This window comes from Cyprinus carpio, chromosome A3 (assembly GCF_018340385.1).
Source record: "Cyprinus carpio isolate SPL01 chromosome A3, ASM1834038v1, whole genome shotgun sequence".
Lineage (NCBI taxonomy): Eukaryota > Metazoa > Chordata > Actinopteri > Cypriniformes > Cyprinidae > Cyprinus > Cyprinus carpio.
In genome coordinates, this window is record NC_056574.1 from 7722058 (window position 1) to 7749940 (window position 27883).

Genomic DNA, 27883 nt, shown 5'->3' on the forward strand with positions numbered 1-27883 from the left:
TTCTGGGTCACCCTTCAGATGCACGAGTGTGTCAGCTCAGAAATTACCTCTCAGCGGTGTCAACACCAATCGTCTCTTCCTCACTTAACGCCTCTCGCTCTCCCAATATTCCTTTCCTTCACATCCCCTCCCCCCATGTCACTTATTTTCACCCTTTTTGTGTTCATGCCAACCCCCCAAACACACACACCTCTCTCTCCCTCCCTCTCTCTCTCTCTCTCTCTCTCTCTCTCTCTCTCTCTATTTCTCACATACACACTCTTCCTCACATCCCTGCCTCTCTTCCCATCACATCGCTGGCTTCATCGCCTCTCATCGTCTGTGTCTCTCTGCCGCGCAGTCATCCTCCGGCTACCACACGTGTCTGGCGGCTATTCCTCTGCATGTCCAGCGGTCCGGCTGTGGTTTGTCTCCACTCTGCAGCTTGAAGGAGGGCAGAGAGGCCATGGAGCACAGCCACATCTTCACCGTGCTGTCCACCAACTCCAGTTCCTGGAGTCCTCATGGTTGCCCTCTCGGACAGTTTCCCGTCATCTACTACAGTTCCTTGCTGTGCCTCGGCCTGCCTGGTAAGAAAGATGCAAGAAAGATGCAAAAAAGATTTTCTGTATTAATAGTCCAAAAATGCATGTGTTCATGCATGACTTTGTGTATTCATGAAGTGCATAAGGGTGAGATGAGTATATTCACATTCACATTTGTACCTGTCAATACAGGCTTTTCACATAGATTCTTAAAATCTTCGTTTTTTTTAGCGCATTATGCATGTTTTTATGCATGAATTTGTCTGTGTATATATGAAGTGCATATGGGTAAGAGGATTGCATCGTCCCCAAAATTCACATTTGTGGTCGATCAGTGCAGATTTTTCATGCAGATTCTTAAAATTTTGATTATTTAGTGCACAATGAAGTGCAGAGGGCTGAGGCGAAAGCATCATCACCAGAATTCACATTTGTGGTCCATCATTGCAAGTTTTTCACTATAGATTCTTAAAATTTTGTCTTTGATCCAACATAATCTGGACTATTTAGTGCACAATGTATGTTTTTATGCATTAGGACTGAAGTACAAAGGGGTGAGAGAAGTGCATCGCCCCAAATATTCACATTTGTATCTGTAATACAGGTTTTCCATTGAGATTCTTAAAATAGTGATTATTTAGCACACAATGCATGTTTTTTTATCTGTGCATTTGTGAAGTACAGTATATAAGATGATTGCATGGTTCCTGATTTGTGGGCAATCAGTAAAGGTTTTTCATGCAGATTCTTATAATATTAATTATTTAGATACAATACATGTTTTATTGCATGACTTTGTCTGTGTATTTATAATTGCATATGTCTGAGGTGAGTGCATCATATTAACATTTCTGGCCGATCAGTAGAGATTTTTCATGCAGATTCTTAAAATTTTGTTTTTGCTCCCACTTAATCTGGATTATTTAGTAGCATCCTTGACCAAATGGTCTGTAACCTTGTGAGACGCAACCGTATTGGCATCAGAACTGAGGAAAAACACTGTTTCCAAAGGTCATCTGTGACATTCAGTATCTCACATTAAATATCAGCAAGAAAAATACCTGTTATTCCACAGATTGCCAAATTAGATCCGGCTCTAACTGGAGTGACCTGGAGAGCAAGACAGATGATGCATTAGACGTCTTGAGCAGTCGTCATATTAATTGGCCTCAAGCTTAATATTCATCCTCCTGGACACTAAAATTACATTTTGTCCCTGCACAATTGGAGGTTGATTGCTCATTTATGACTAATGGTATTATTTGCAGGTGTGCTGAACGTTTTAATCGAAGCTTCTCTCTCAGGTCGGACACCATGTGGCACAGTTTCAGCGAAATGATTCGATGTCAGATTGAGATAAATCGCCGTGCCCTTGAGCAAAGCACTCAGCCTGAGCAGTTTACACAAATATTTTCATTTGCTTCGAAGGCAGGCAGTCTTCCTGTTGCTGGATTGCTAAATAGCAGCTTAAATGTTGACTCCAACACGGGTTGGTGGGACAAATAGGGACGTGATGAAATGAGATGAGATCTGAGTCTTTATTCAACACTGTGTGAAAGTCATCACACCTGGCAGTGATTTGGGTAGATGGAGGTGATAAAACAAGCAGAAATGGAGAGGAGGTGAAGAAGTAAAACCTCTCAAAGGCATTGTACACAGAAAGCGAGAAAAGCATAGAGAACGGATGGAAAGAGAATGAAAAGAGAGAGAGAGAGAGGCTGACTAAAAGCAGATGTGATTAAAGATGAAAGAGGTGAAGAGTGATAGTTTTTGTTTGCAGTTGACAATTTTACTTTTATTTTGTGAATTTTTCTACTTGTGTTTCCTCCTTTTTGTTCTTTTTTTGCGGTTTTATTTGTGTATGCATATATATATATAGATGTATTTCAAGAGTAGTAGGTCTGTTGTGAAACAAAACAAATAAAATGCTAAATGCAAATAATAAAATGCAATTAATTGTGCAGAGTTGGAACAGCAAAATAGAGTAAATAGGCTTTTATGTCAAAAGACCATTCAACAATGTTCAGCTGTCAGTTAGAAGCTAGTTAATTAGACACATGCCAACAGGGACAGGTTGCTTGACATCCTTTACAAACAAGAAAGAAAAAAAAAAAAATCACCTAAAAACATATGTAAAATTATGCATTTTAATATAGCTGTGACATTTCATGTTCATCTTCACAGCTTTGAAGTGCATAAAAATCCGCAAGTTTTAATGAAATTTGAAGACTGTTTTATTATTGTATATTCCCAGCTTCACTAAATAAGAAAATAAAGGCCTGGTTTCACAGACAGGGCTTAGACTAAACCAGGATTAAGCCATAGTTCAATCAGGACATTTAAGTATTTTTTTTATAAATGCACATTACAAAAAAAAACATTTCTGGTGTCCCTCTTGACAAAACAAAGGCATTGATATATTTTAAGATCAATCAGTGCAAGTTTCTTTCAGTTGAAACAGCTCAGACTTACATTTTAGGCTATGTCCACACGAAGCCAGAGCTTTCCCTATCCGATCTTTCCTTGTCTCAAGAAATATCTGCGTCCACATGAAACCACAAAAACGACACAAAACAATGCAGTATACATGCCAGACTAGTATGTGATGCTGTAATTCTGCCAAAGAGACACACTAAAAACAGAGTAGAAGACTTGGACTATGCGCGTAAACCTTGTACGTACGAACATGGGACAATACATTTATTAATCAGTGTTAATGTTAGTTAATAAAAAGACAATCATTCGGTGTTTGTTCGTGTTTTTGTTGCTGTTACGTGACATAGCGGTGTCTGACTAGGGGCGAGACGTGGGCTGATGATGTCATCGTTTCAGAAAATATACGGATTTGCTGTCCACAAGAAAACGCAAGGGCGGCGTTTCAAATTTATCCATTCTGGGACCTGGTTTCAAAAAATATCGGTTTCACTCTCCCAAAACACCGGATCCATGTAGACGAAATGCCTATATGATACAGAATTTATGCGTATACAGCTAAATGCGTCTCCGTGTGGACGGGGCCTTACTCTGGGACTAGGCTTAAGCCTTGTCTGTTAAACTGGGGGGAAAAAGTATCATCGAGTGCAGTCAGATGAGCTCATGCCTGTTCGATTGATCGCTAGAGGTGAGGCTCATTAAGGTCACTAATTGGAAGAGGTTGGTCTTATTTCATTGCCTTCTCGCACTGAAGACTTTACTTTGAAGGACTGTTTGATTTATGTGTTTTGGTTCTGTTGAAGATGAAGGGTTTTCATCCAGAAGCTCACTATAACATCACATTTGCTGGAAGGTCACAGATCCGCAGTAACGATCCTCTCAACGGCTCTACATTACCCTGGTGGTGTTATACACCAGTTAAGAGGTGGAGCCAATGATTTTCAATTTAGGTAAATGATCCAGGACGTTCTGAGAGCTCAACGCCTCGGTGAGAAAAGTGTTTGTGAGAGTTGATGAACTCAGAGGACAACTTTTTGCAGGCTTCACTGCAGTATCTTGTCAAATTTTGAGACACTGCTAAGATCTCTTCGCAAACTCTAGGAGAGACACGTGTGAGTTTACTGAGTGCTTTTTTCCACACACACACAAAAAACAAAACATCTGAGAAGCTATTTGCTGCTAATGGCAGGTGACTTGAGAAAATCTACCAACCATAAATATTATTTTATCAGCTATGAAACATTGTGCATTATTTTATTTTAATTGGCAGAACAAATTGATTTCCAAGAAAAACAAAAGAGATAACAAAGAGATCTCACTGGTGATGTTTACAATTTAGCAATATACAATATGCATGTCGTGCACAGTATGCAAATTTTGAATATGAATTTTTAACATATTATTTTTATTGACTGATACAAAATTTTGAAAATATTTCAAAACTTCCAAAACAGTAAGGTCATGTGGCAACAATGTGGTATACAACTGTTTCAAATGGCTACTAAATACTGTATATACTACTTTATGAAAAACAGCATGCAGAATGCAGTATAAACTGTAAGCAATACTCTTGTCTGACACAGACAAACATGTGGATTCAAAGCAAACTGAGCCATTACAATTGGTTGCTCCTGTTCTGGTCCTCAGAGACCTGTACAAAGAGTCAAGTGAAATCAATATGCTTACGGTGTTGACCACAGCTAAATGGAAATGTCAGGAAATGTACAACCTCCAGGTCGCAATGGATTCTTTTTGTTTGTCTAAATAAAGTATGATCTCTGCGGGGCATCTGGAGAGATTAATCCAGCAAAAGAGAAATCCACAAACAAAAGCAGAATGGACAGTGGAGATGAAAAAGAAGAATAAAGAGGATAAGGAAAGAAAAATAAAGGGAGTTGAGAGCTGGATTTGGTGAATCTGGATTTTATGTTGAACTGCAGTCTTAGTGACACTCTGATACACATGAACACACTTAGATAAGATGTCTGCAAGACTTAAAACGGCTCCACACAGCCGAGATCAGACACACAACTTGTTAGTGTGTAGAACTCAATCTCAAATCGACGACCAATAACTTAAAGACTCAAAACAAAACAAGTGTTGACAATTAAACGAACACTCAACATTATGAGTTTAAGACTATAAAAAAAAAAAAAAACAAACATCTGAAACAGACAGTGCTGGGTAGTAATTGATTACATGTAATCTGGATCAGATTCCAAAAATAAAGTACTTGTAATTAGATTTATATTACATTACTTGTAATCAGGCTACAGTTACTTTTTTATTGATTAGCCTACATTATTACATATTATTCACACAAGTCTTTGTCTTTGTAAGGCTTTTTCTTTTAAACACATTAAAATGTATAATGCACTTCATATTGTTAATAACAACGAATGGAATACATTCACTTTCACTTCACTATTTTTTAGTTAATATGAAACAATTTTATCCTATTCAAATCAATGTGATAAATGAGTAAAGTCACACAAGTAATCTTAAAGTAGTCTGATTATATTACCTAAAATGTGTAATTTGTAATGTAATGGATTACGCAAATAAATACAATTAGTGTCATGTCATTTGGAATCAGTAACTACAATTTGTAACTAATTTTCTCAGCACTGGAAAATAAATTTCAAAATCTACATAATTTGATGCAAATGAGAGAGAAATGAGTTATTGAATTTCATAAAAAATATCATTACTATGGCAAGAAACAATCAATAGTAATGTGAAGAATTAATCAAAGAATTCAATTCAGCTGTAATAGAGTTCAGGCTATATGGTCACTGAATTTAGACACAAAAACAACCTTCATTATCCTGTTTGTGATCCAGAACTAAAAAATCATTGAGTTTGACACTGGAAAGCTTGTTTTGTGCAGCCTGTAGGAAAGACAAATCTAAAATGAGATCTTAGTTGTTTCTTTCAGAAAGCAATGGCATCAAAAGGAGACATGTGTCTCCTGAATCTCAGGATTTTCTCTTGCTAAAAAGAGCCCAGTAATCTCACACGAGTTTGAGAAGAGCTCTCTCAATTGTGTTCGGATTTGCTGAGATGCCAAAGTTTGAGATCAAAAGTCAAAGATCTCAATATGAACTCGAACACATCTCATCAAATTCTCTCACAAGCAAATGGTTTCACTGATTCAAATTCATTTTATAGCTCAATCTAGGTCAAGGTTCTGTAGAACCGAATTTACAGACCATTAACAGACAACCAGAAATCAAAACGTAATATTGACAAAAGTGTAAAAAAGTGCAAAATTAACAGTAAGAACCTAAAAGATAATCATTCTGAACCTGGTATATCATCTTGTCTTCCCGTGGTGATGCTAGGCCACACACTTCATTGCAGGTGACTGAATCCTTACGGTTCTTTCCGAAGGGCACGCAAACTGTTTTTTCTGTGCAAGCACCATTCACTTCTGCTACTTCTGTCTTTCTACCACTAGGATGGGAAACGTAATGTGGTTTTAACAAATCTTATCGAAGCCAGACAGTTGAAGGCTCATCTCATTACTAAAATGGCCAATTCAAGGTCGTATGCCAATCAAAAAACATTGCTGAAAAATCACGAAGGAGTTTTAGACCCAATCAGCTTTTAGTATAACATTAATGTGTCAACTAACCTGCCTTTAAACACAGCAGGTGAGGAGAGTTTAATTTTAATTCAGTCAAAACACAAAATAATGACGCTTCTCCTGAATTGGCCATTGGAGGACGCAGTTTATCTATATATAGATGTTAGAAGATATATTGTTAGCTGATGCTAATTGGCTAGCTACCTGCTGTTAACTTGTGGTAAAAAAAAAAATGTAAAACTATTTTATCTGGATCGATTTTACATAACAGCCTTCCTGGAAGAAATTGTGCATGTTGTGCACACTATTTCTGTAACTACATACTTAAAAATAAAAACTCCTTAAAGTCTCCTAAGCTATGAAAGACTAACCTCTGTGCACTAAAATGTTTTAGTTCAACTGAAAGATAGACAGCTTAGTTTGCATTTTTAATGTGTGTGAGTGTGTTCTAAAAAGGTAAACTTACATCTTTTCTTCAAACGTGATGCAAATGAATCAATCAAACCTATCTCTGTCTGTCTCCCCATTTGTGTATACATCTTTAAAAGGATGCTTGTGTGCCTGAGATTGCCCGTGTTTATGCAAATGTGTATGTGTGAGTTTGAAGCTGGAGTCTTTGTAATTTGTAATCAGCTGATGTTCTGGAACTGTGAAGTGCGATTCTCCAGACTCCTGACTGGCATATGTAATCCAATTCCATCTGTATTAGCAGCATGAATGACTGTCAGACGGGCAGAGACACATTATGGATGCAAAACACTTTGAAGTTTTCATCCAGTATATCGTTCCATGCAGCAACCCATTGGCTACAGTAAGGCCACGGTAGGAAATTTGCTGCAGCTTTTGGTGAATTACTTTTTTAGGTTAACATATCGCAGAATATTTTCTGAGGTCTTTTGTTATGCATCCCCTACCACTGTGTTAAATTGTTTGGCTTAAATGAAGGCAATGCTTTTGTGTGCATGCTCTTTTTTATCACAGTGAGAGGTCATGACAATTGCTGGTCATTTCTTCTGCCCATACATCTCACGCTGCCTGTGCATGACCCACAAACAAAGCCAGTTTGGATGAAAGCAAGGCAGTGAAAAGGTCTAGAGAAGAGGAAAGGGTGGATGCTAGAGGTTCTGTGTATCTTTTGGGCCTTTTTCCTGGCTTATTGTGACATGGACATAGACCACTGCATAAGCACCAGCAATTGGATGAAATTGTTTTTACTGAAGGTCACTGTGAGACAGAGGTGAGAGCTGTGGAGGAAAACAGGCAGGCAGGAAGAAGAGGGACGAATTGAATGACAAAATCTCAGAAGGTCAAGTTCTCTCATGCATTTGGATATGAAATCTGTAAACATGGCTGCACGTGTAAACTTGAGTGTGCATGTGTGTCAATGTGTGAATGTGCATGTGTGTGAATTTGAGTGTTTGTGTGTGAATGTATGCATTTGAGCATTCATATGTGCATGTAAATGTTAATGCATGAGTGTGGGTGTGAATACATGCGAAAACGTGTATGAAAATAAATGCATGCTTGTAATTAGCGCATGCATGTTAATGTAAATGCATGTAAACGTATGTGTTTGTGTGTATGTTAAGATGAGTGTATGCATTTCATGTGATTTGTACGCTTTGGGCTATTATGAGTGTGTGCAATGGGTGAGAAATATTAAGCAGCTTTTGATTTTGGCTTCGCTAAATTTTGTAACTATTTTTGGCACTGAAATTTCAATGCAATATTGAATGACTCATTCTTTACACCCATATGTTTAATAAAGATGCATTTTCTCACCTATATGTGCCATTATCCGGCAAGATTGACTTTACCAGTTTCTCACCCACCCCTTCCTCTCTCTCTCTCTATTCTTCTGCTCTCTCCTTTTCTTCTCACGTTCCACAGCAAACATCCTCACCGTGATCATCCTTTCTCAGCTGGTGCTGCGGCGACAGAAATCATCCTATAACTACCTGCTGGCCCTAGCTGTAGCCGACATCCTGGTCCTGTTGTTGATCGTGTTCGTGGACTTCCTGTTGGAAGACTTCATTCTCGGTGTGCCTCTGCCCCACTCGCTTAACAAAGTGGTGCAGGTGCTGGAGTTCTCCTCCATCCACACCTCCATCTGGATCACGGTTCCCCTGACCGTGGACCGCTACATCGCTGTGTGCCATCCGCTGCGCTACCACACTGTCTCCTACCCGGCCCGAACTCGTAAAGTGATCTTGGCGGTGTACGTTGGCTGCCTGATCACCAGCATCCCATATTACTGGTGGCCGGAGCTGTGGCACGGCCTGCCGGGAACAAGCGCTAGTGGCCGCAGCAGCAGTGCAGGCCAGCACGTGTTGGTTTGGGTCCACTGTGCAACGGTTTACCTGCTCCCCTGCTCCGTTTTCTTCTCACTGAATGCCATCATCGTACGCAAGCTCCGTTGCCGGCGTAACTGCTTCCGTCTGCGTGGCTACTCCACCGGAAAAACCACAGCCATCCTGCTGGCCATCACCTCAGTGTTTGCTGTGCTTTGGGCACCACGCACACTCATGATCCTTTACCACCTTTACACGGCCCAACCGGCAATGCTTGAACCAGCCAGGCTGCTGCATTTGGTCACAGACGTAGCGAACATGCTCGCGCTGCTCAACACAGGTGTCAACTTCTTCCTGTACTGCTTCATCAGCAAGCGTTTCCGCAGGATGGCCGGCACGGTGCTAAAGGCCCTTTTCCGATGCAGGAAGCAGCCGCCACCATTTTACGCCAGTCACAATTTCTCTATCACCAGCAGCCCTTGGATCTCACCAGCCAACTCACACTGCATCAAGATGCTGGTGTACCAGTACGACAAGAACGGCAAACCAGTCTGCATATCCTCCTGAACGCCACCTTGAGTCATGTCATGCCAATATAACGCTGGCTACTGAGTCATGCGAGCTTGGGAAAAGTCCTTCCCGACTGAGCCGAAGGCGGTGATCGGTTTGTTGGAAAGTGCCTCAACGAGAGATCCAGTGTCAGGGTCAGAGACATCTTAAGGCCAAAATATGGTTCTTTTTCTGGCAAAAAAAGAGGAGTGGTCATTAAGCTATAACATGCTAATGCCTTTCAGGATTTTAATGCAAAAAAAAAGACTCATCTCAAAGTCAAGAGAAATTATGAAAGGCTCGCATTCCAGGAAATGACTGTCCAATTAGACAAATATACATCTTGATGTGATTTAAAGAGTTTGTCTCTAGTTGGGCTGGATAATATAAAAAAAAAAAAAAAAATTGTATATCTCAATATTTTTTCACATTTTGCAATCAATACTTTTCCATTTGCTCTTGATAAAATTAAAAAGGCTTTTTTGGCCCTCATGAAATTTTTTTTTACTGCAAATCAACACTAATTAAAAAAAATATTTATTTATCTTATTTAAAGAAATCTCTAATTTACATTGCGTTTATACATTTTTAGTTATGAATTCATTATGGAAGCCTGGTTCTGCCACAGAATAAAAAATCACAATTGTGAGATATAAACATGCAATTTAGAATTTTTGTTCTCAGAAATGAGAGATATAAACTCGCAATTCTGAGAGAAAAAAAAAGTTAGTCTTTTTTCCCCAGAATTGGATTTAAGAAGTCAGAATAGCAAGATATAAACTCGCAATTGCAAGAAAAATTCAGAATAGCGGGGGATGAAAAAAAATTGGCAGATATAAACTCGCAATTGTGAGTTCAGTGGTGGTTCAGTTATTCAGTGGCAGAAATGGTCTTTCATGAATGATTTGTGAACATGTAGAATAAAGAAAGTGAGCCTGGTTGAACGAAAACTGTTCGTTTGTGTTTTCAGCGCTATTGAGCGGATTGTGACTTTCATGCCTCTGATTGATCAGTGCTTGATTGGCTTCAATACTCAACACTATTAAACATAGAAAAGAGAAACCTTCGATACTCTTCACAAAGCACTCACACATGGGCATGGGAGCATTTAAAAGCCCACATAACAGTGGTCATTTTTGTCATATATAAACTAAACTTTTAATATATACCCTACATTTGTATCATCAACAAAGACACTTGTATCGCCCAACCCTTGTCTTTAGCATGGTTTCAGTTGAGTGCACACCAAAGCAAAATTTTACATAAAGAAAAAAATTATTCAAAGCTGGCGCCAACGAGATGTTACTGTATGTGAACCACCTTTCCCCTCTCACCTTCTCAGTGCAGAGACAGAGCACTCCCTCTCTTTGTGACATTAAAAAGCAATGCTGGCATTTTCGTTTAATATGCTGTTGGCATCCAAGGGCCGGTCGCAAACAACACATTTGCTCAGTGCTGGAAACCCGCTTCTTTATTGCTGCCTGATGAAGAATAATATCAAAAACGCAAAGACTTCTGCTTCAGCAAAAAGCTTCTGGTGCAACTGTTAAGTGTACAATTAAGGCAAATAAATACCTTTAGAGAGGAATTAATTCTTTATTGGTTAAATCAATATTCTAAGCAACGTCAACACTTATTGCTCAGTACATATTTTCTATCAGAGTGACAAACACTAAATAATTAAGACTTTTCAGCATCTACCATACACATATACACAATCATTTATCCTTTGCTGGGCAGCCTCGAGAAAAAAGAAAGCGAAAAAAAGAACACTTTTCAAATAAAAAAATCAATTTCTGTCTCCAGAATGAGCTATTGGAGGAAACCACATTCATTTATCTTCACTGCGGGAGGAGTAACAGACTGCCATCTGGAGTGCTGTAACTGTGCATATGTATTTAAAGTATACAGCGGGGAACATGTTCGTAGATAAGCTAGACAACTTGAAAATGTATGATTTCTGTCATAGACAAGGCTGTATTCACCTGTCTCATGACAGCAGGGCGAACTGTGAATGCTAAATGCTGTGTTGGTGGTAAAATGTAAAAGAGAAACCTGGTTTCTTTCAGGACTGAAATGGTCACTTTCCATTACAGCGTCCATTTTCAAAATTGTGGCTTTTTTGTGTCCATGCCTGTAAGCCCTGAGGAGCAGTTTGAGGCACGTATGCTTGCATACTCCTTAAAGTTGATACTTAATTTACATATTTAAAATGCTCGATCTTTCAATTCCAGGGTAATGGACAAAAAATATTAACTTATCTTGTTTGCAAGGTCACACGCTCAGTCCAATAATGCCCTTGATAAGAATAAGTGAATCCATTATTTTTTTTAAATGAATAATTTAAGTGAACAAACTCTGGCTCACTTCCATACACAGACTTAAACACTCAAATGAAAAGTGTGACTATTTTTCTATCTTTAAAGAGTCTATAACATGAATACATAACACAGTGCTGGGTATATTACATACAAATTGTAGTCTGTTACTGATTAAAAATTACATGATGAAAACTGTAGTCAGTAATGTAATCTAGATTACTCATTTTAGATAATGTATTCTGACTACTTTTGGATTACTTTTAGATTACCTTTGACCTAACTTGTTTATTTAATTGGGATTATTGTTAAATAATTATTGAGAAATCAAATATATGACCTATAATCAACATCAGAGAACATGCAAATGTGTTGTTAAATTATTGAAATATTAGCTTTAATTCTCAGGGGGACTTCAAGTAAATATTTTAGGTCAAAGTGGTTTGACTGACAAAAAAGTTTTGGAATCTCTGCATCACATGAACAAACATTAATAAACATGAATGACAAAGTCTTCCACATTTTAAATATTTTTGTCAATTATACATCCACAGTGTTTAGTAACTTCAGTAATTATTCATCTCATACTTTGACTGAGAGGCGCTTTTGTTCTCAAATTCAGATGCATTTGTTGCCAATTAATTTGCATGGCCATTCTATATTGTTATTAAAAGGAGAATTAGGGAGAATCAATACATTTGTCGGATAACTGCAATCTGATTACAAGCATTTTAAAACAATATAATTACAAGTACAAAAATGTCAATGCATTTGCATTTTATTTCATTGGGTTTTTAAAGTGTAATTATATAAAGTGTTTGTAACAGTAATCAAAATGCTCTTAATATGCAGTTTTTTTTTTTTTTTTTTTTTTTTTTTTTGTGGAGCAGCCTGTAATTATGCATATTGAATGTTCTTGCTATTGTACTTTAATACATTACATTAATATGGACCCTATAATGTAAAGTCTCACCTAATCTGAGTTTTTTTTTTTTTTTTCACTTGATGAGTAGAATGTTCTGGAAATAGGAGCCCTGTTACTGGTGGCTTTAAGGTTAATCTGTATAACCTGTGAGTTCTCTGTCATGTCAGTGAAATATAGGCAAAAAGCGTGTAATATCGTATGTTAGATATGTACATAATGTGTACAAATTAAGCAAAACTATAGACTAGAATGTCAAGGTGCTGCTAAAGTGTCTGTACTGTATATCATCCAAACTGATATTTATTATTTCTTATTTATTTCTACCATATTTGCCTCTGTCCCTTTTCACCTAAATTGTCTGCACAGATCATTCACTTTACAACATTAATGAGTAAATTGCAAAAAAATGACAAACTATAGAATCCAGACTCATGTATGAATGTCACTGCATTAGTTGGTTTTGTATTTTGTATAATCCAAAGAGGTTTGTACATTTTTAAGTGTGTCTTTAGTGTTCATATACTTTTTGAGGCCACTAGATGAAGGGCCAAACAAAAACCAATAATAAATGTTTTCATGTCCAGGATTCTTCTCCTCTGAACAATCATAAAGCTTATATCTTTTACTGCCAATGTATTGATATGACAGATCATTTAAAGTCACAACTTAATGCAAACAAATTACAAATAAAGGGGTAAGAAATATTTTTCCTGATCTTTTAATCATTTTGATTAGATCATATCTGCTTATGCGGCCTATTTTTGAGCACATATTTGAATGTGGATATTGTACATATTTAATTTGAATAAGTCACTGAGGCTGTTAACCTCTGATATGTGTACAAGAAAGAATGTATGTGATCAAGTATGGAGCATATTTGCATTGTTTCCTGTATACAGCCATCTTTTTACAGTTTCTTTAAGATGTTTGGCTGATCAGCAGTGAATCTTTCTATATGTAGGCCAAGTGAATGTATCTGTGTATTTTCAGTGAATGTACTGTATGTTATGGAAAATAGCATGCAAGTTATTCTTATGTATATTTTCTTGAACACATTAATCATTAAAAAAAAGTATCACCTTTTACCTATATAAAATATCTGAAGTTAATTTGACAATTCTATTATCATATATATATATATATATATATTGGATTAGATATTTAGATTTTATGGTGAAATATAAGCAAAACAGTTTTGGTAAATTAAAAACAATAAAAAACACGTCGATACATCTAGTTAGATCACCTTCTTGATCAATAACGTTAGTACTCTTGGCCATGACAATTAAGCAGCTTGAAGTAATTTGTACTTCAAAACTGGTCCACAAGCAAATTCAGTCACAAAACCAATGTGATGTGGATCACAATCCATCACTTCACAGTAAACCTCATCTCCAGCTGAAAAGGACCTTTTTTTGTCCAGGCACAATTCTCACTACTGCTTTCTGTTTATTGTGCCTGACAGCCACAAGCTTGTGACCCAACATGCCTCATTACCCTTGACACATACGAGTCAATCTCCAGCAGGCCACAGATACAGAAGCTCGTTTCCAAACACGACCGTCTGGGCTTGTCAGCCCCGGGGATCAGCTGTTGATAAAGTGCTGTTTTAATGTCCATGTTAATGGCTGAATAAAATGAAGTGGCACAGAAGCCCAGCTGAGCAGGTTTGGCTGTTTAGCTTCAGCACTTATTGCACAAATGTCACTGTATTTTATGATTTCACCGGTGACCAATTACTCTGGAAGGCTCTTCAGAGCATGAAACTGACATTTTTTCCCCAAGTAGAATCTTAAATAGACTTAAAGGGATTCTCCACCCCAAAATGAAAAACAAGGATGCTGTTTTCTTTCAAATCAAAGCTAAATACACGTAGAAACAGCGCATCCTTGTGGCGCGGATGATAAAGAAGAGCATACACAGCATACAGTGATATGGAGAGACACAGAGGAGAACGTTGACAAAGGACTTATTGAATGAAGTCATTATTTTTGTTTTCTTCGCTTACAAAAAGTGTTCCCGTCACTTCATATAACCCAGATTGCACGTCTGATGGCAGATGGAGTATTCTGACGACGACTTTCATATTTTTGAAGTTATTTACTTGGCAGTCTATGGGACAGTCACAGGCCTCCCGGTTTTCATCCAAAATATCTTAAATTTTGTTCCGAAGATGAACGGAGCTTTTAAGGGTTTGGAACGACATGGGGGTAAGTGATTAATGACAAAATTTTCATTTTGGGGTGGAGTATCCCTTTAAGCATAGCGATAGACCAACGCATCAAGTTTTGCTATCTTTGAGCGCTGACATTTTTTGAGTCAGTCATCTGAGCTATAAATGCCATGTGAGCAATGTTGCCTTCACATGCTATCAGAATGATCATAAGAGTTTTCTAGTCAGAAATTGGACATGAACGGTCTCTCGAGTCATATTTACAATTTCCGAACTTATAAACCCTATTTTGTCATATTTGATATGAAACCTTCTGCACACAATCTACTGTCTTCTGTCGTATGATTGATACTTCTTCTTTTTTTTTATCAGTAAAAGGCCTATTAGTATACAGTAGTCAACATTTGAAGTGGATCTAAAAAGTTAATCAAAGCTGTCCTAAGACAAGAACGGATTTTGGTTGTAGCTTTTAGGACAACTTTGATTTGATTTGAAAGGTTTTGATCCACTTCAAATGTTGACTACTGTAGATGTAAAAATGTCCACATTCGGGTCGTGGTTCACATATATTTTTTGCAAAAATCTTTACTGATTTTTATAAAATTAACATAAGAATAACATTTATATTGATGAACATCAATACTTGATTATACATAAATCAATTTTTACATGGTAAAATGCATCAAAAACGATCCATTAGGCTTTTGAGGAACATTCATCTGTTCATCTCACAATATTTCTTGTATTGCATTGCATTGTTTTAAAACTACAAAGCTTTGATCATAAAACTAGCATTTAAATATCTTACCAAGACATATTGGGAGATATGGACTGATATTTAAATCATTTTATGTAAGTATCTGCTATACTGTTACAAAGATTGATTTACATTACAAGCTAACAGGATTTCATTTAAAATTTTATGTGAAAATTATATATAAATTAAATTTTCTATTTCAAATTTGAAATTAATTTAAATTATATATATAGCTATAAAAATCTGTACCAAACTGCATATTTATGCTCATTTTGAGCCTCTAAATAATTTTTTTCCTTCATATTTCCCTGTACCATGTATCAAATATGATTAACAAAAATTATTGTCTTTTATATTTTCTAGAAAGGTTAATTAAACTATTCCATTCATAAATATATATTTTTTCTGACTATAATTTCATGTCAGGCTTTACAAAGTTAAAAGAACATCACCATTTTTGTTTTTAAGGAATAAAGACAAAGGTTTGAAACAACATAAGGGTGAGAAAATGACAACACTGAGGATTGTTGTTAAACTGGTTTATTGATTTTCCATTTTCAATCTTACAGATCATCAGATTTGACAGGATTAGGTGGTGTTCTCCAGAGATGAATTTTGTGGAACCGCTAATGTAATAATAACAAAAGCAATTCGGTGAACAAATGTTAACGTTTGGATTAAAAAAGGTCTGCTTTTTTAATCCCATGAACATAAACCAGTAAAAAGCTGTATTTCTCAAAACAAAAGCACATTACAAAAAGAAAGAAAAGAAAAAAATCAGTAAAATGGAGCATATAGCAAAAACACAAAACCAATAAAAACGGAGCACATTCACCCTAACGTCGATGTTATAAGACAGAGCCTTCACATACAATCCTGAGGTACTAGAGGAAAGGAGAAACATCTGGACTATTTAACTAAAAAGACAAGCCATTCGTGAGAAGGGAGCGTCTTGCTAACGGGACGAGTTGGAACTGGAGCGGGAACGATGTCTCCTGCGACCCGGAGACCTGGAGCGGGAACGTCTTCTCACCGGTGAGCGGCGCCGCGGAGACCGAGACCTGAGAAAAGGACGACTGTCAGCTCTGGCAAAGATAAATCACAGACACACACACACACACACACACACTCTAATTAACTGATAAGACACATAAAAGACAGGAAGTCTGTCTTCTCTGTGAAGCACGAGGACAAATAAACAGACATGCCAGGTGAAAGGACAGATCAGATATTCACAAACAGGTGTGAAGTGAGGACTAAAATTAAATTTAGGCCTGTGAGAGTATTGGACACAGATTGGTTCCTATCGACCTCCACAGAAAACACAACATGCCAGTAGGACTAAAAATATATTAAAAAAGCCAACCTTCTCCTCATGCGAGGCGGCGTGCGGCGCCACATGGGCGGCGGCGGAGGCATCCGGCGCGGAGGTGACGGTCTTCTCGGCACAGGTCGTATCCTCTGGGCCAGGACAGCTGTGGCTGTGATTTCCTGACCGTCGATCTGACCTGAGGACAGTGAGAGAGTTAGAAATCCCATCCAGTGAACTGACTCATGAACACTATGTTAGATTTATTATAACATTTAGTTTAATTCGTTTTTATTATTTCTGATTTCATATGTCAGGGTTTCTGAAGGTACACTGAAGACATTAAGAACAATTAAAGAAAATTTAAGGACAAAATTAATATATCAATATGTTTTGTAAATGTTAAAGGATTAAACTATCAGTTATATTAGCAACAATTCAAATTTCAACCAATTTTCATTCCTTTTTCATTCATTTTATACACAAGAAAATAGCTTAACTAGAATATAGAATAGAATCTTTTACGGTCCCTTCTGATAAACTCATTTAATTTTATTCAGTTTCTCAAAACAAGACTTCAAATCATCAATTTTGCATCTCAATGCAAATTAAGTCTCAAATTAAGACCCACAGAAACACTTTTACTTTCAATAATTTCTATTTCAGTATTAGTTTGTTATTTTTGTACATCAGGTTAAATTGAAAATGAGAAATGTTGCCTTGGCAACTAGCTAAAATAAAGCTTTTGTATTATTTTATTTTTTATCTGGCCACACATACCTCCGTCCATGTGTTTCAGGGCTTTCTGGGCGTCCTCTGGAGACTCGTATTCCACATAAGCGTAACCCTTTGACAGATTCGGGTGCAAACGGTCCGGAGGCATGTCAATCATCTTGATCTTGCCGTAAGTCGAAAAGATCTCTTGAATATGTTCCTACAGCAAGCGCCGAAGCAGATCAGCAAAAATCAATACAGCAGAGAAGAGTACTGAAGAAAGAATAAGTACTGGTACATTTTAGTTTAAAACATTGCATATAACTTATGAATAAAAACAAATAAATTTAAAACATCTCAATTTATCCGGAATTGTGCAGCTCTATTTTGCACACAAACAGCTCTTAATCGACTCCAGTTTTTATGTAACCATCTGATTTTTGACCATGGTATTCAGTCAAAGAGACACCTGATATCTAAAGTTTTGAATTCTTTTATTTTTAACCACATTGGAATCGAGAAGCAGAATCGGGATTTAGCAAATTAAAACAGTACCCAACCCTACATCTGACCAGTGGATGGAAAAAATGCATGTAGTATTCTTAAGAAACGATAAATAAACTGGCAACATACATTTATTTCATGAATTTACATTAACATATTAAGCATGTTTAATAGTGTATTCGATTTGCTGTTATATCGCGAAATTTCACTGGTATTGACTACAAAGTATTTTGGATCATTAGAACATTTCTAATACACACAGAATATTGTGTCATATTCGATAAAAGCGAGCGATTGAGAAACTCCACTGCTGATCTTGGACTGTACCTTGGTTACGTTCCTGGTGAGTCTTCCCAGATGAAGTTTGGTGGGTTTGGGGCTCGGGCTCCTCCTCTTCCTCTCTTTATCGTCAGCACGTTTTTGTGATTTGGACCTGGTTAAAAGCACAAGTTCAGGACGTGCCACGCCTGGTTTTATCATCATTACCTACTTAACATCATTTGAATCAGAACCTACTTTGATCGCGAGCGGCGCCGGTTGTCGTGGCGACGGCGGCTCGGACTGGGAGACCCGGAGGACCCGGATGAACTAGACGAACGGGAGGAGCTGGACGAACCAGAGTGACTGGAACCAGAAGAAGAGCTGGACCCGCTGGACGAGCCCGAGCTGGATCCAGAGCTGCTGCTGGAGCTGGAGCTGGATCTGAGGTCGAATGAGATACACGTGCTTAGAGAAAGTGTCATAACAAACATGAACCCTGACCTCCATCCCATCTGACCTGCTGCTGCTGCTGCCGGTGGAGTTGCTGCGGCGCTTGCGGATCTTGTCCCGGCCTCGCTCCTTCTCCGCTCCCTCTTTCACAGCAGCCTTCTCCTTCCCTCGTTCCCTGGGTTTGTCCTCTGAACGCTCTCTGCGCTTGGTCGGTGACGGAGCCCTGGGAGAGAACAATGGCATCACATTTATTTAAAACAGCCTGTGTCTCCTAAACTAGTGAGCCGTCACACACTTTACGGGGGACATTATGCATTAGGAGATATGATGGAATTTATTAATAAAATTATCATTAACAATAACCATAATTAGCTCTCCAAGCAAGTTCATTAGATCTTTATTACGACTCTCCTTATCACATTTTAGTCATCAAAACTTGTATAATTGGGCAGCGAATGAACAATGTGAAGAATATATATATAAAAAATACTCTCTTATATGATGTGAATAATTAATAAATGATGGAAATGATTAAACTTATTATTAATAATATCCACTATAAGCACTCCAGAAAGTTCATTAAATGTAACAATCTGAGATGACTGTAAACAGTATGACTTCCTAATGATGTAACTGCAGAATTTTATTAAGATACTGTTCATTGTTACTGTTTTTCACATTTTAGTCATCGAAAGTTGTATAAAAATTTTTAAATTTTTGTTAATGAATTTTGTATTGCATTGTAAGTATTTTATGCATTGTTAAATGTATTTTCTTTGTGCACAAACCTTTAGAGCAAAAGGTTAAGAACATTACTAAATTGCAAAATTGCAAATGTATTACAAAGAGTACCATGGGTTATGATTGTAAACACACACACACACACACACACACACACACACACACACACACACACACACACACACATATAGTATAGTAAACAACCTGTTTTTGTTTCAATGCAGTGCACATTATATATAAATCGAAAGCTGATTGTTTAGAATAATCCAAGTATATAAAACAATCGTTTTAAATAAAGTAGTAAATATCAAACATTCACATTATTCACCAAATAAGTTACATTAAACTTGTACTCTAACAAAGGCACTGCATGGAAATTCCGGCCTTAAAAAAAAAATTATATATATATATATATATATATATATAATTATTATTATTATTATTATTATTAAGTAATATAAATCCTTAATATATGACGGCTTTAATTATTTCCCACAAGTTTCGTTTATTGATTCGGTTCATTCAACGCGCTGAGCTAATGCTAATCCCGCCGATATTGAACCCGATTGGGGGAAATGTCGACACTTAATAATAACGCTAGCATCTCTCTGCGGTCACTCATCCTCATATACGACACAAAAGCGGTTGCATCTTATAAATATTAATCAAAACAAATAGTCACACTTACATGATGAATGAGCAAAGCGCGACACACTCACGCCGAGGGTAACTACCGTCGCGTCTTATTGACGTTTGCGTGAGCACGCAGGCGTGACGACGTTAATCCTGCGACAGGCGCACGGAGGCGGGGCGTGTGTTAATGCAATGGTCCTAAAGTAAAGCACTAATGTGTGCGTTACAACCATAGTCTGTATAAAAACAAATACAACGACACGTACTCTTGTTGTGTTGACATTATCAGACGCACGTTACGGATATACATACGAGCATTGCCATGTGTCTTTATAATGGAGCAGATCGTCGCGAAAAACATAAATAGCAGAAGAGCAAAGTCGCAGTAGGTGAGAAATGCTTGATTTCCATTGTGTTTTTAGTGCACTTCTCTGTGCATTGTCGCTACATGGATGTAAACTTTTTTTTTTAAATGGCAGCTGGTCTAACCCTTAAAAAAAAAAAAAAAAAACATCTTAAACCAGTCTAAGGTGGTTAGACCCATAATTTTAAGAAATCCGAAGATTGTATTTTGGTATTGCATAGAAATGGTATTGGTATAGATTACGAAATGAAATGGAAATAATGATAAAATGGTATAATATATTAGTGCTGTCCAACGATTAATTGTGATTAATCACATCCAGAATAAAAGTTTTTGTTTGCATAATACATGAGTGTGTACATGCGAATATAATAATTTAATTAGTAATTAATCATTTGACAGCATTAAATATAATCTATGTATGTACACAATCAACATAATAAATTATATTGACCTGAAAAGATAGAATAAAATATTTACAGAAATGTGAGGAGTGTTCTCACTTCTGAGACACACACACACTACTAAAAACAACAGAAACAAAACAAACACTGAATGAATTTAGATGGAGTGAGTGTACAGCTTGTATAACAGTGTAAATTTACTGTCCCCTCAAAATAACTCAACACACAGCCATTAATGTCTAAACCGCTGGCCACAAAAGTGAGTACATCCCTAAATGAAAATGTCCAAAATGGGCCCAAAGTGTCAATATTTTGTGTGGCCACCATTATTTTCCAGCACGGCCTCAACCCTCAGTCCTCTTCCAGCCCTCCATGACGACATCACGTTGCTGGTGGATGTTAGAGACCTTGCGCTCCTCCACCTTCCGTTTGAGGATGCCCCACAGATGCTCAAAAGGGTCCAGTCCATCACCTTCACCCTCAGCTTCTTTAGCAAGGCAGTGGTCATCTTGAAGGTGTGTTTGGGGTTGTTATGTTGGAATACTGCCCTGCGGCCCAGTCTCCAAAGAGAGGGGATCATGCTCTGCTTCAGTATGTCACAGTACATGTAGCTCCAGTGACGGCAGCACTCATGCAGCCCCAGACCATGCTTGACTGTAGGCAAGACACACTTGTCTTTGTACTCCTCACCTGGTTGCTGCCACACACACTTGAAGTCTATCTTGGTCTCATCAGACCACAGGACATGATTCCAGTAATCCATGTCCTTAGTCTGTTTGTCTTCAGCAAACTGTTGCAGGCTTTCTTGTGCATCATTTTTAGAAGAGGCTCCCTGTTGGGACGACCAATTTGACGCAGTCTGAGCACTGACAGGCTGACCCCCCATCTCTTCAACCTCTGCAGCAATGCTGGCAGCACTCATACGTCTATTTCCCAAACACAACATCTGGATATGACGCTGAGCACGTGCACTCAACCTCTTTGGTCGATCATGGCGAGGCCTGTTCTGAGTGGAACCTGTCCTGTTAAACCGCTGTATGGTCTGGGCCACCGTGTTGCAGCTCAGTTTCAGGGTCTTGGCAATCTTCTTATAGACTATGCCATCTTTAGAGCAACAATTCTTTTTTTCAGATCCTCAGAGAGTTCTTTGCCATGAGGTGCCATGTTGAACTTCCAATGAGAGAGTGAGAGTGATAACACCTAATTTAACACACCTGCTCCCCATTCACACCTGAGACCTTGTAACAATAATGAGTCACATGACACCGGGGAGAAAAAAATGGCTAATTGGGCCCGTTTTGGACATTTTCACTTTACTCACTTTTTTGGCCAGCGGTTTATACATTAAAATTATTTTGAGGGGGACAGCAAATTTACTCTGTTATACAAGCTGTACACTCACTACTTTACAGTGTAGCAAAGTGTTATTTCTTCAGTGTTGTCACATGAAAAGATACTGTATGTCAATGAGTATTATCAAAATGTTAAAATAAATTATTTGTATTATAATACAATATAATTTATTTATTATTTTTATTATAATACAATATAAATTCTGATACATCAAGTGAAACTAAATTTACAATGAAAAATGCCAACTAGCTGAAATAAAAAGTTTTTGATAGGTTATTTCATACCAGTTAAAGTTTATTTTATTTCAAGTAGAAAAAAAGTTTTAATGTTTTTTTTTTTTTTTCGTTTCATTTTTAGTTAACTATGATAACCCTGAATCCAACAAAATCTCTTTTATGTTTTCAATTATTTGATATTTTTTATTACCCAAAAATATTACATTATATTATATTTATAAATATATATAATTCTTAAAATTCATATATTTGTGGACATAGTCTTTCATTCTGAATCTGAACATAATTTTCCAGGTAACATCACTTTTGTTTTTGACTTGATTTCAGAATCAAGTGGTTTTTTAGTGTGAGTGCTGTGGTCTCCAGCATGGGCAGACTGGACGACGCTGCCAAGCGCAAGGTGGTGGAGCTGCGGGAAGCAGGTTTGAGCTTCCGTAAGATCAAAGCCGTGCTGGAGCTGGAGAACATCAAGGTGTCTGCGCAGGCCATCTACCTTTTCCTGAAGGAGTTTCAAGGGAGAGCTCGAAAGGAAGACAGAGCGGCTGCAAACAGCAGCCATCCGGCGCCGGTGCAAACGGCAGGCAGAGACGTGGCCAGCTCTGAGACGCGGCCGGCCGGCTGGAGTGATCAGCAGCTGAGGAACCTCCTCAGAGAGGCTTCTCGAGTCACTGCCTCCCAGCAGGCTGGATCGTCCTCGGATGCGAGAGGAGGACAGTCTTCCAGAACGGGTTCGGCAGGTATAAGGGTGGCACAAGGTGGGGAGAAAGATGAGGACATCCGGATTGTCAGCGTCACATCGTTGGCACAGGGTACTCAGCACACTGGCGTCCAAGGGCTGCGTTCAGGAGTGGGAACGGGAGCGATGAGTGGTGCTAATTATGTAAGACGACGACACACGCCTTCACCTGCCAATCCTGTGCTAGTGGCTCGTAAACGACTGCTGGATAAGGCTTTGCTCCACAGAGCGCGGGTGGGTGGAGTGTACTCACATACACATACATCGCGTTCCAAATTATTATGCAAGTAATATATCGATAAGATTTTGGTACAATAAAAGAGTCAGATTTTTGTTTGTGTGGTTTTTCACATCTTTTTAGATAACTGTATCAATCTCAGACAGGTTACAATTAGAAATTGTAATTTATTTATACAGTGTAGTATTAGTGTATGGTATTAGTTGTTAATTTTGGTATTAACATTTTTAAATTATTTAAAAATAATCATTCTCCAAGTTATTTCTTTATTATAAAAATGACTGCATTACAGTAATTAAAAAAAATAAAACGTGCACATTACATGGTAATATACTTCATTTAAAAAAAAAAGCGATGCAAAAAAATCTTAAAAATATATAATTTACAGAAAGACGTTTTTTGTGATGTAATATTTATTTTTCATTTTTGTGGTTGTTTTTTTTTACCTTTAGTAATTTGCATGTGTTTTGTGAGTCAGAGACAGCGTTCCTCAGAGCGGCCAGCAGGTGTCGCTGTCAGTGAGACGAGACCAGTCCTGTTTCTCTGGATCTGAAGGCAGAAAGCTTGCCTTACCTCAGACAGCCTCTTATGACCTGACTACAGCCAGACCTCCAAACATGGTGAGTTATGAAACATCATCAACAGTCCAGAACTTTTATGATTAGAGAATTTGCGATTAGTCTTTTTTTACCTATTGTGATGTATATCCAAGTGTAATGTCTTCTCGAACAAGAAAAATTGTAGGGCGGGGCTTGACTTTGTCCATAAGGAATTGATTGGCTTGCTGGTGGATCTCATGTGAGTGACAGGTTGATCCCCAGTAAACGTGTTATCAGAGAAGAGATGTCACTGAAGAGTTATTTTGATTTGAAGAATACTAGAGCTCATAAAAAAATGATGTACGAATAAATCATTTATAATAAACAGCAGTGCAGTATTTCAAGAATTGTCAGTTTTGATTTCATGGTGACTTTAAGTGTCCCACAACCAATATGCTGAATGATTTTTGATTAATTTAATAAAATATAATAAAAAATGTAATGCCAAGGTTAATAATAATAATGCTAAAATTAATATAGTATAATATTATTATTCTCACCAGTATAGATTTATGGCTTAATTACATTTTTATTTCCCAGAGATCATTGCACCAAGGAGCCAGTCCTCATAGGAGGTGGATTCACCAGCGGGTCGGCGTTCCTGTTCGCGCTCCTCAACACCCTCCGCGTGTCGGCATCCGCCTCCCCGACTCGTCCACCACTGGGACGACGTCCCAAAATCCAGCCCCCCCTGCACGGGTCCAAAACGTGAGCAACCAGCCCTCACCTCCTCCCCAGAGGAGCGGCCTGGACCCTGGAGCCGTGAGCGGCCTGCAGGAGCAGATCCAGCTGTTGGGCTCCGAGCTGAGAAGTTTGGGACTGGCGTTGAGGATGATGGTGGACCATCAGGGCCGACTGGAGAGAGAACAAGCCCAGCAGACTCAAGTCCAGAAGCAGATCCTCAGCACCCTGCAGAATCTCGCATCCAAATTCAAGCCTCTGCAGTCCACATCTGCGCCAACGTTACCAGCGTCTTGTTCCCTGGCCTCCTCTGCGCCCTTCGGCCAGACTGCGACCGGTCAGGGCGCTTACGCCCAGTGCAGCCAAGCCCAGACGCGATACAACGAGATCCATGATTCTGGTCTGGAGAGCATTGAGGTGTTTTCTCTGGACCAGCTCAGCCCACCTACCATGAACGGGTTTCAGCAGTGCCCGACCTCCGGCGGGCCCCCGTTCACCCACACACAAGCCCGCACACCGACTTTCACGCAAACTTTCGCTCCCAGCGCACTCCAGTACACACAGCCGCACACAGACTCCTTCACGGGGATGGATAATAAATCAGTAGACATGCCCTCCAGCAGTACAGACGGGTCATTCCAGGCTTGTAGCCCTCCTAACAAGTCCTCTAGTCTTCCGGTTTCCCCCCACGAGCCCGAGCTGAACATCATTAAGGTGGAGAACGTCTGAGAAATGGCTGAGATCTGGACTTCACTGTATTTTATTGCACACAAACAAACAGTTTTAGCTTCCCAGAGAAACTCATACCAGGATAACTTTCCCCTGCTTTCCGTTTTATTTAATTGTATACAGTAATTTTGCCTTTTTATATGAAAAGAAAATAAATATCAGTAGACATGGTTTGTCCTGTTATTATTTTTGTAGTTTTTAATTTCTGTTGATTTTAGCACAGTATCGAACCACAGTATCAATAGAAATGTGTAGTAAAATACTCATTGGTTAGGGAAATGAATACCTGAAAACAGCAATAGTGCGTTGAGTTATTATTATTATTATTATTATTATTTAGATGTAATTTAAGTGTTTAATACAGGTATGGTCTATTTATAATGTTTTAAGAATGAAATGTCTGTTTTAGGAACAAATATTTTATCATTAATGGTAAAAGGAATATATTAAAAATGCTTAGAAAAAAGCACAAAAGTAAGTATAAAACTTTTGTCTGACAATAAATGGCCATTGTGTATTTTTATTTACAAAATAACTGTAATAAATAATAAGCAGGTACATGAAAAATACAAAATTCCAAACCGTGTTTTTGCCCAAATCACTACACTCTAAAAAAACGCTGGGTTAAATATGCACGAATCATCCTTTAGCTTGAGCATCACATTTGCTATGTATTCACAATGTTTAGGCCGGTAGCTTCTACTATGGTCTATTTGGCTATAAATTGACTGCTCACCAAGTTATAGTAGTTTCCATCATTTCTCATGAAAAAGGGTTGTGAAAAGTGCAGACACATTGACAGACGAATGAACAAAAGAAAATGAGTGACAGCTGTTTTTGTTGCAGTGTCTATATGCTTTATTTCATTATGTTAACAAAATCTGTTTTCTGACAAAGAATTATTGAAGAGGAAATAACAGAATATTTGGAACTGAATAATTCCGAGCACCTTTTCAGTAAAAACCATTATATTTGGGTGGTTTCTTGAACAGAGCACAGTTCAGGTCACTTCTTGTTCCAGTGCTTTTTAAAGTGTACACAGTGTCACACCAGAGATTAGGCTGATATTTTCTCGTCCTGACAGCAATGACTTTAAACTTCTCATATGGAGGAATCAGCACCTCTTTCTCATTAGGAAACTTAGAATAGTTTGTCACATCAGCACCTTCACAAGTGTAGATTTCAAAACAAGATCTAGATCCAAAACCTCGTGCAATGTTATAATCAAGGGAGGATGAAGCAAATGAGCCGAAACGAACCTCTTTGTTCAGAACATACTTGTCAAATTCAACATTTGTACCACGAAAAGTTAACCTGCATCCATACTGTGTTTTCTTCAGAATCTGTATCGCTTCTGTTAACAGAAAGTAAAGGGAATACCATTTGTATGTCTTGTATTTGTACTGTTTTCTACCATAACGATTGACAGGATTGAATTGCTTATATACATTATTATCACTGTACACATAAATGGCGATTAAATGATTCCTTGTCAGGTAACCTTTTGGGAACTTGACAAACCATTCACCCACTTTCCAACCAATTTTAAATTGCGGTGAGCTATTGAGTTCTTTCTTTAGATATTGTGTCTTCACCAGATTTGCCATTTTCGATGTACAGCCCTTAAATTGGTCATCAACTGAATTCAGTGCCATATCCAGTGGAAATATCTGTCCGTCAACAGCTGCTCTGTGATCCTGCAGCAACAGGAATCATAATGATCAATCATCAGTATTCATGTCTGTAATATTCACACTAGAACACAAGCTTACCTGTCCTAGAGCGGCTAAAATGAGAAGAAGAGCTTCAATGATCAGCAGCATCTTGATTCAGTCGAATCCTTCAGATTCTCTAGATCTAGTGAAGAGAAGATGCTGGAAGACATCCAGAGACACAAAAGTATTACACAAATACTAAAGCTATTACTCCACTAGGAATATGTTGCACAATCAATTTCTTAATTAGTTCCTTACACAAGACAATTTGTGCAACTGGTATTTATTGCAAATTATAGGTTATTAAAGGTTATATTATTAACCTTTATAAGATTAACTTACCCGAGAATGTTGTCTCTTTTTGTCAGATTCTGTTTTCTTTTCGTTAATTTTCAGAAGTTTAACGATGAGAGAAGATCAGAAAATTCAGTCGCTCACAGCCAGATGACAATGACTCTTCAAACCAAGTGATGAAGAAGGTGGCTTTTTATATCAGTGATAATATATCGGTGTGTGTGTGTGTGTGTGTGTGTGTGTGTGTGTGTGTGTGTGTGTGTGTGTGTGTTTTAAGAAGTGTTTGCTTTCTCTGGTTTGTGTGGTTTCAAACTGGACAGTTGAACCTTTAACCTGATTTCTTGAGAATTCACAGTAATTGTA

General features: G+C 38.0%; 4 protein-coding genes across 7 annotated transcripts; 2 read left to right on the forward strand and 2 right to left on the reverse strand.

Annotated features, from left to right (window-relative positions):
- The first annotated feature begins 437 nt into the window (after nt 1-437).
- On the forward strand, nt 438-11743 carry LOC109070077 (probable G-protein coupled receptor 139). Its single transcript, XM_019086669.2, has 2 exons — nt 438-569; nt 8437-11743. The coding sequence occupies exons 1-2, from the start codon at nt 446-448 to the stop codon at nt 9402-9404; spliced, it is 1092 nt and encodes a 363-aa protein (XP_018942214.1). The 5' UTR covers nt 438-445; the 3' UTR covers nt 9405-11743.
- Nucleotides 11744-16083: 4340 nt separating this feature from the next.
- On the reverse strand, nt 16084-20353 carry LOC109071456 (RNA-binding protein with serine-rich domain 1). 2 transcript variants are annotated; one of them, XM_042717082.1, is made up of 7 exons: nt 20227-20353; nt 18865-19020; nt 18603-18788; nt 18414-18519; nt 17649-17802; nt 16926-17067; nt 16084-16644 (listed from the first exon to the last, which is right to left on the reverse strand). In XM_042717082.1, coding segments are annotated over exons 1-7 (876 nt in total). In that variant the 5' UTR covers nt 20229-20353; the 3' UTR covers nt 16084-16514. The 2 variants fall into 2 exon arrangements, with proteins under 2 accessions (XP_042573016.1, XP_042573023.1); XM_042717089.1 differs by having other exon boundaries at nt 16084-16620; nt 20227-20352.
- A 68-nt stretch (nt 20354-20421) lies between these two features.
- Nucleotides 20422-25684, forward strand: LOC109071468. 2 transcript variants are annotated; one of them, XM_019087914.2, is made up of 4 exons: nt 20422-20560; nt 22856-23498; nt 23976-24122; nt 24642-25684. In XM_019087914.2, the coding sequence occupies exons 2-4, from the start codon at nt 22896-22898 to the stop codon at nt 25509-25511; spliced, it is 1620 nt and encodes a 539-aa protein (XP_018943459.2). In that variant the 5' UTR covers nt 20422-20560; nt 22856-22895; the 3' UTR covers nt 25512-25684. The 2 variants fall into 2 exon arrangements, with proteins under 2 accessions (XP_018943459.2, XP_042573002.1); XM_042717068.1 differs by having other exon boundaries at nt 20428-20560; nt 22863-23498.
- A 661-nt stretch (nt 25685-26345) lies between these two features.
- LOC109071466 (NAD(P)(+)--arginine ADP-ribosyltransferase 2-like) lies at nt 26346-27690 on the reverse strand. Of its 2 annotated transcripts, none has more exons than XM_042717100.1 (3): nt 27569-27690; nt 27284-27385; nt 26346-27208 (listed from the first exon to the last, which is right to left on the reverse strand). In XM_042717100.1, the coding sequence occupies exons 2-3, from the start codon at nt 27332-27334 to the stop codon at nt 26465-26467; spliced, it is 795 nt and encodes a 264-aa protein (XP_042573034.1). In that variant the 5' UTR covers nt 27335-27385; nt 27569-27690; the 3' UTR covers nt 26346-26464. The 2 variants fall into 2 exon arrangements, with proteins under 2 accessions (XP_042573034.1, XP_042573041.1); XM_042717107.1 differs by having other exon boundaries at nt 27284-27368; nt 27569-27687.
- Nucleotides 27691-27883: the final 193 nt, after the last annotated feature.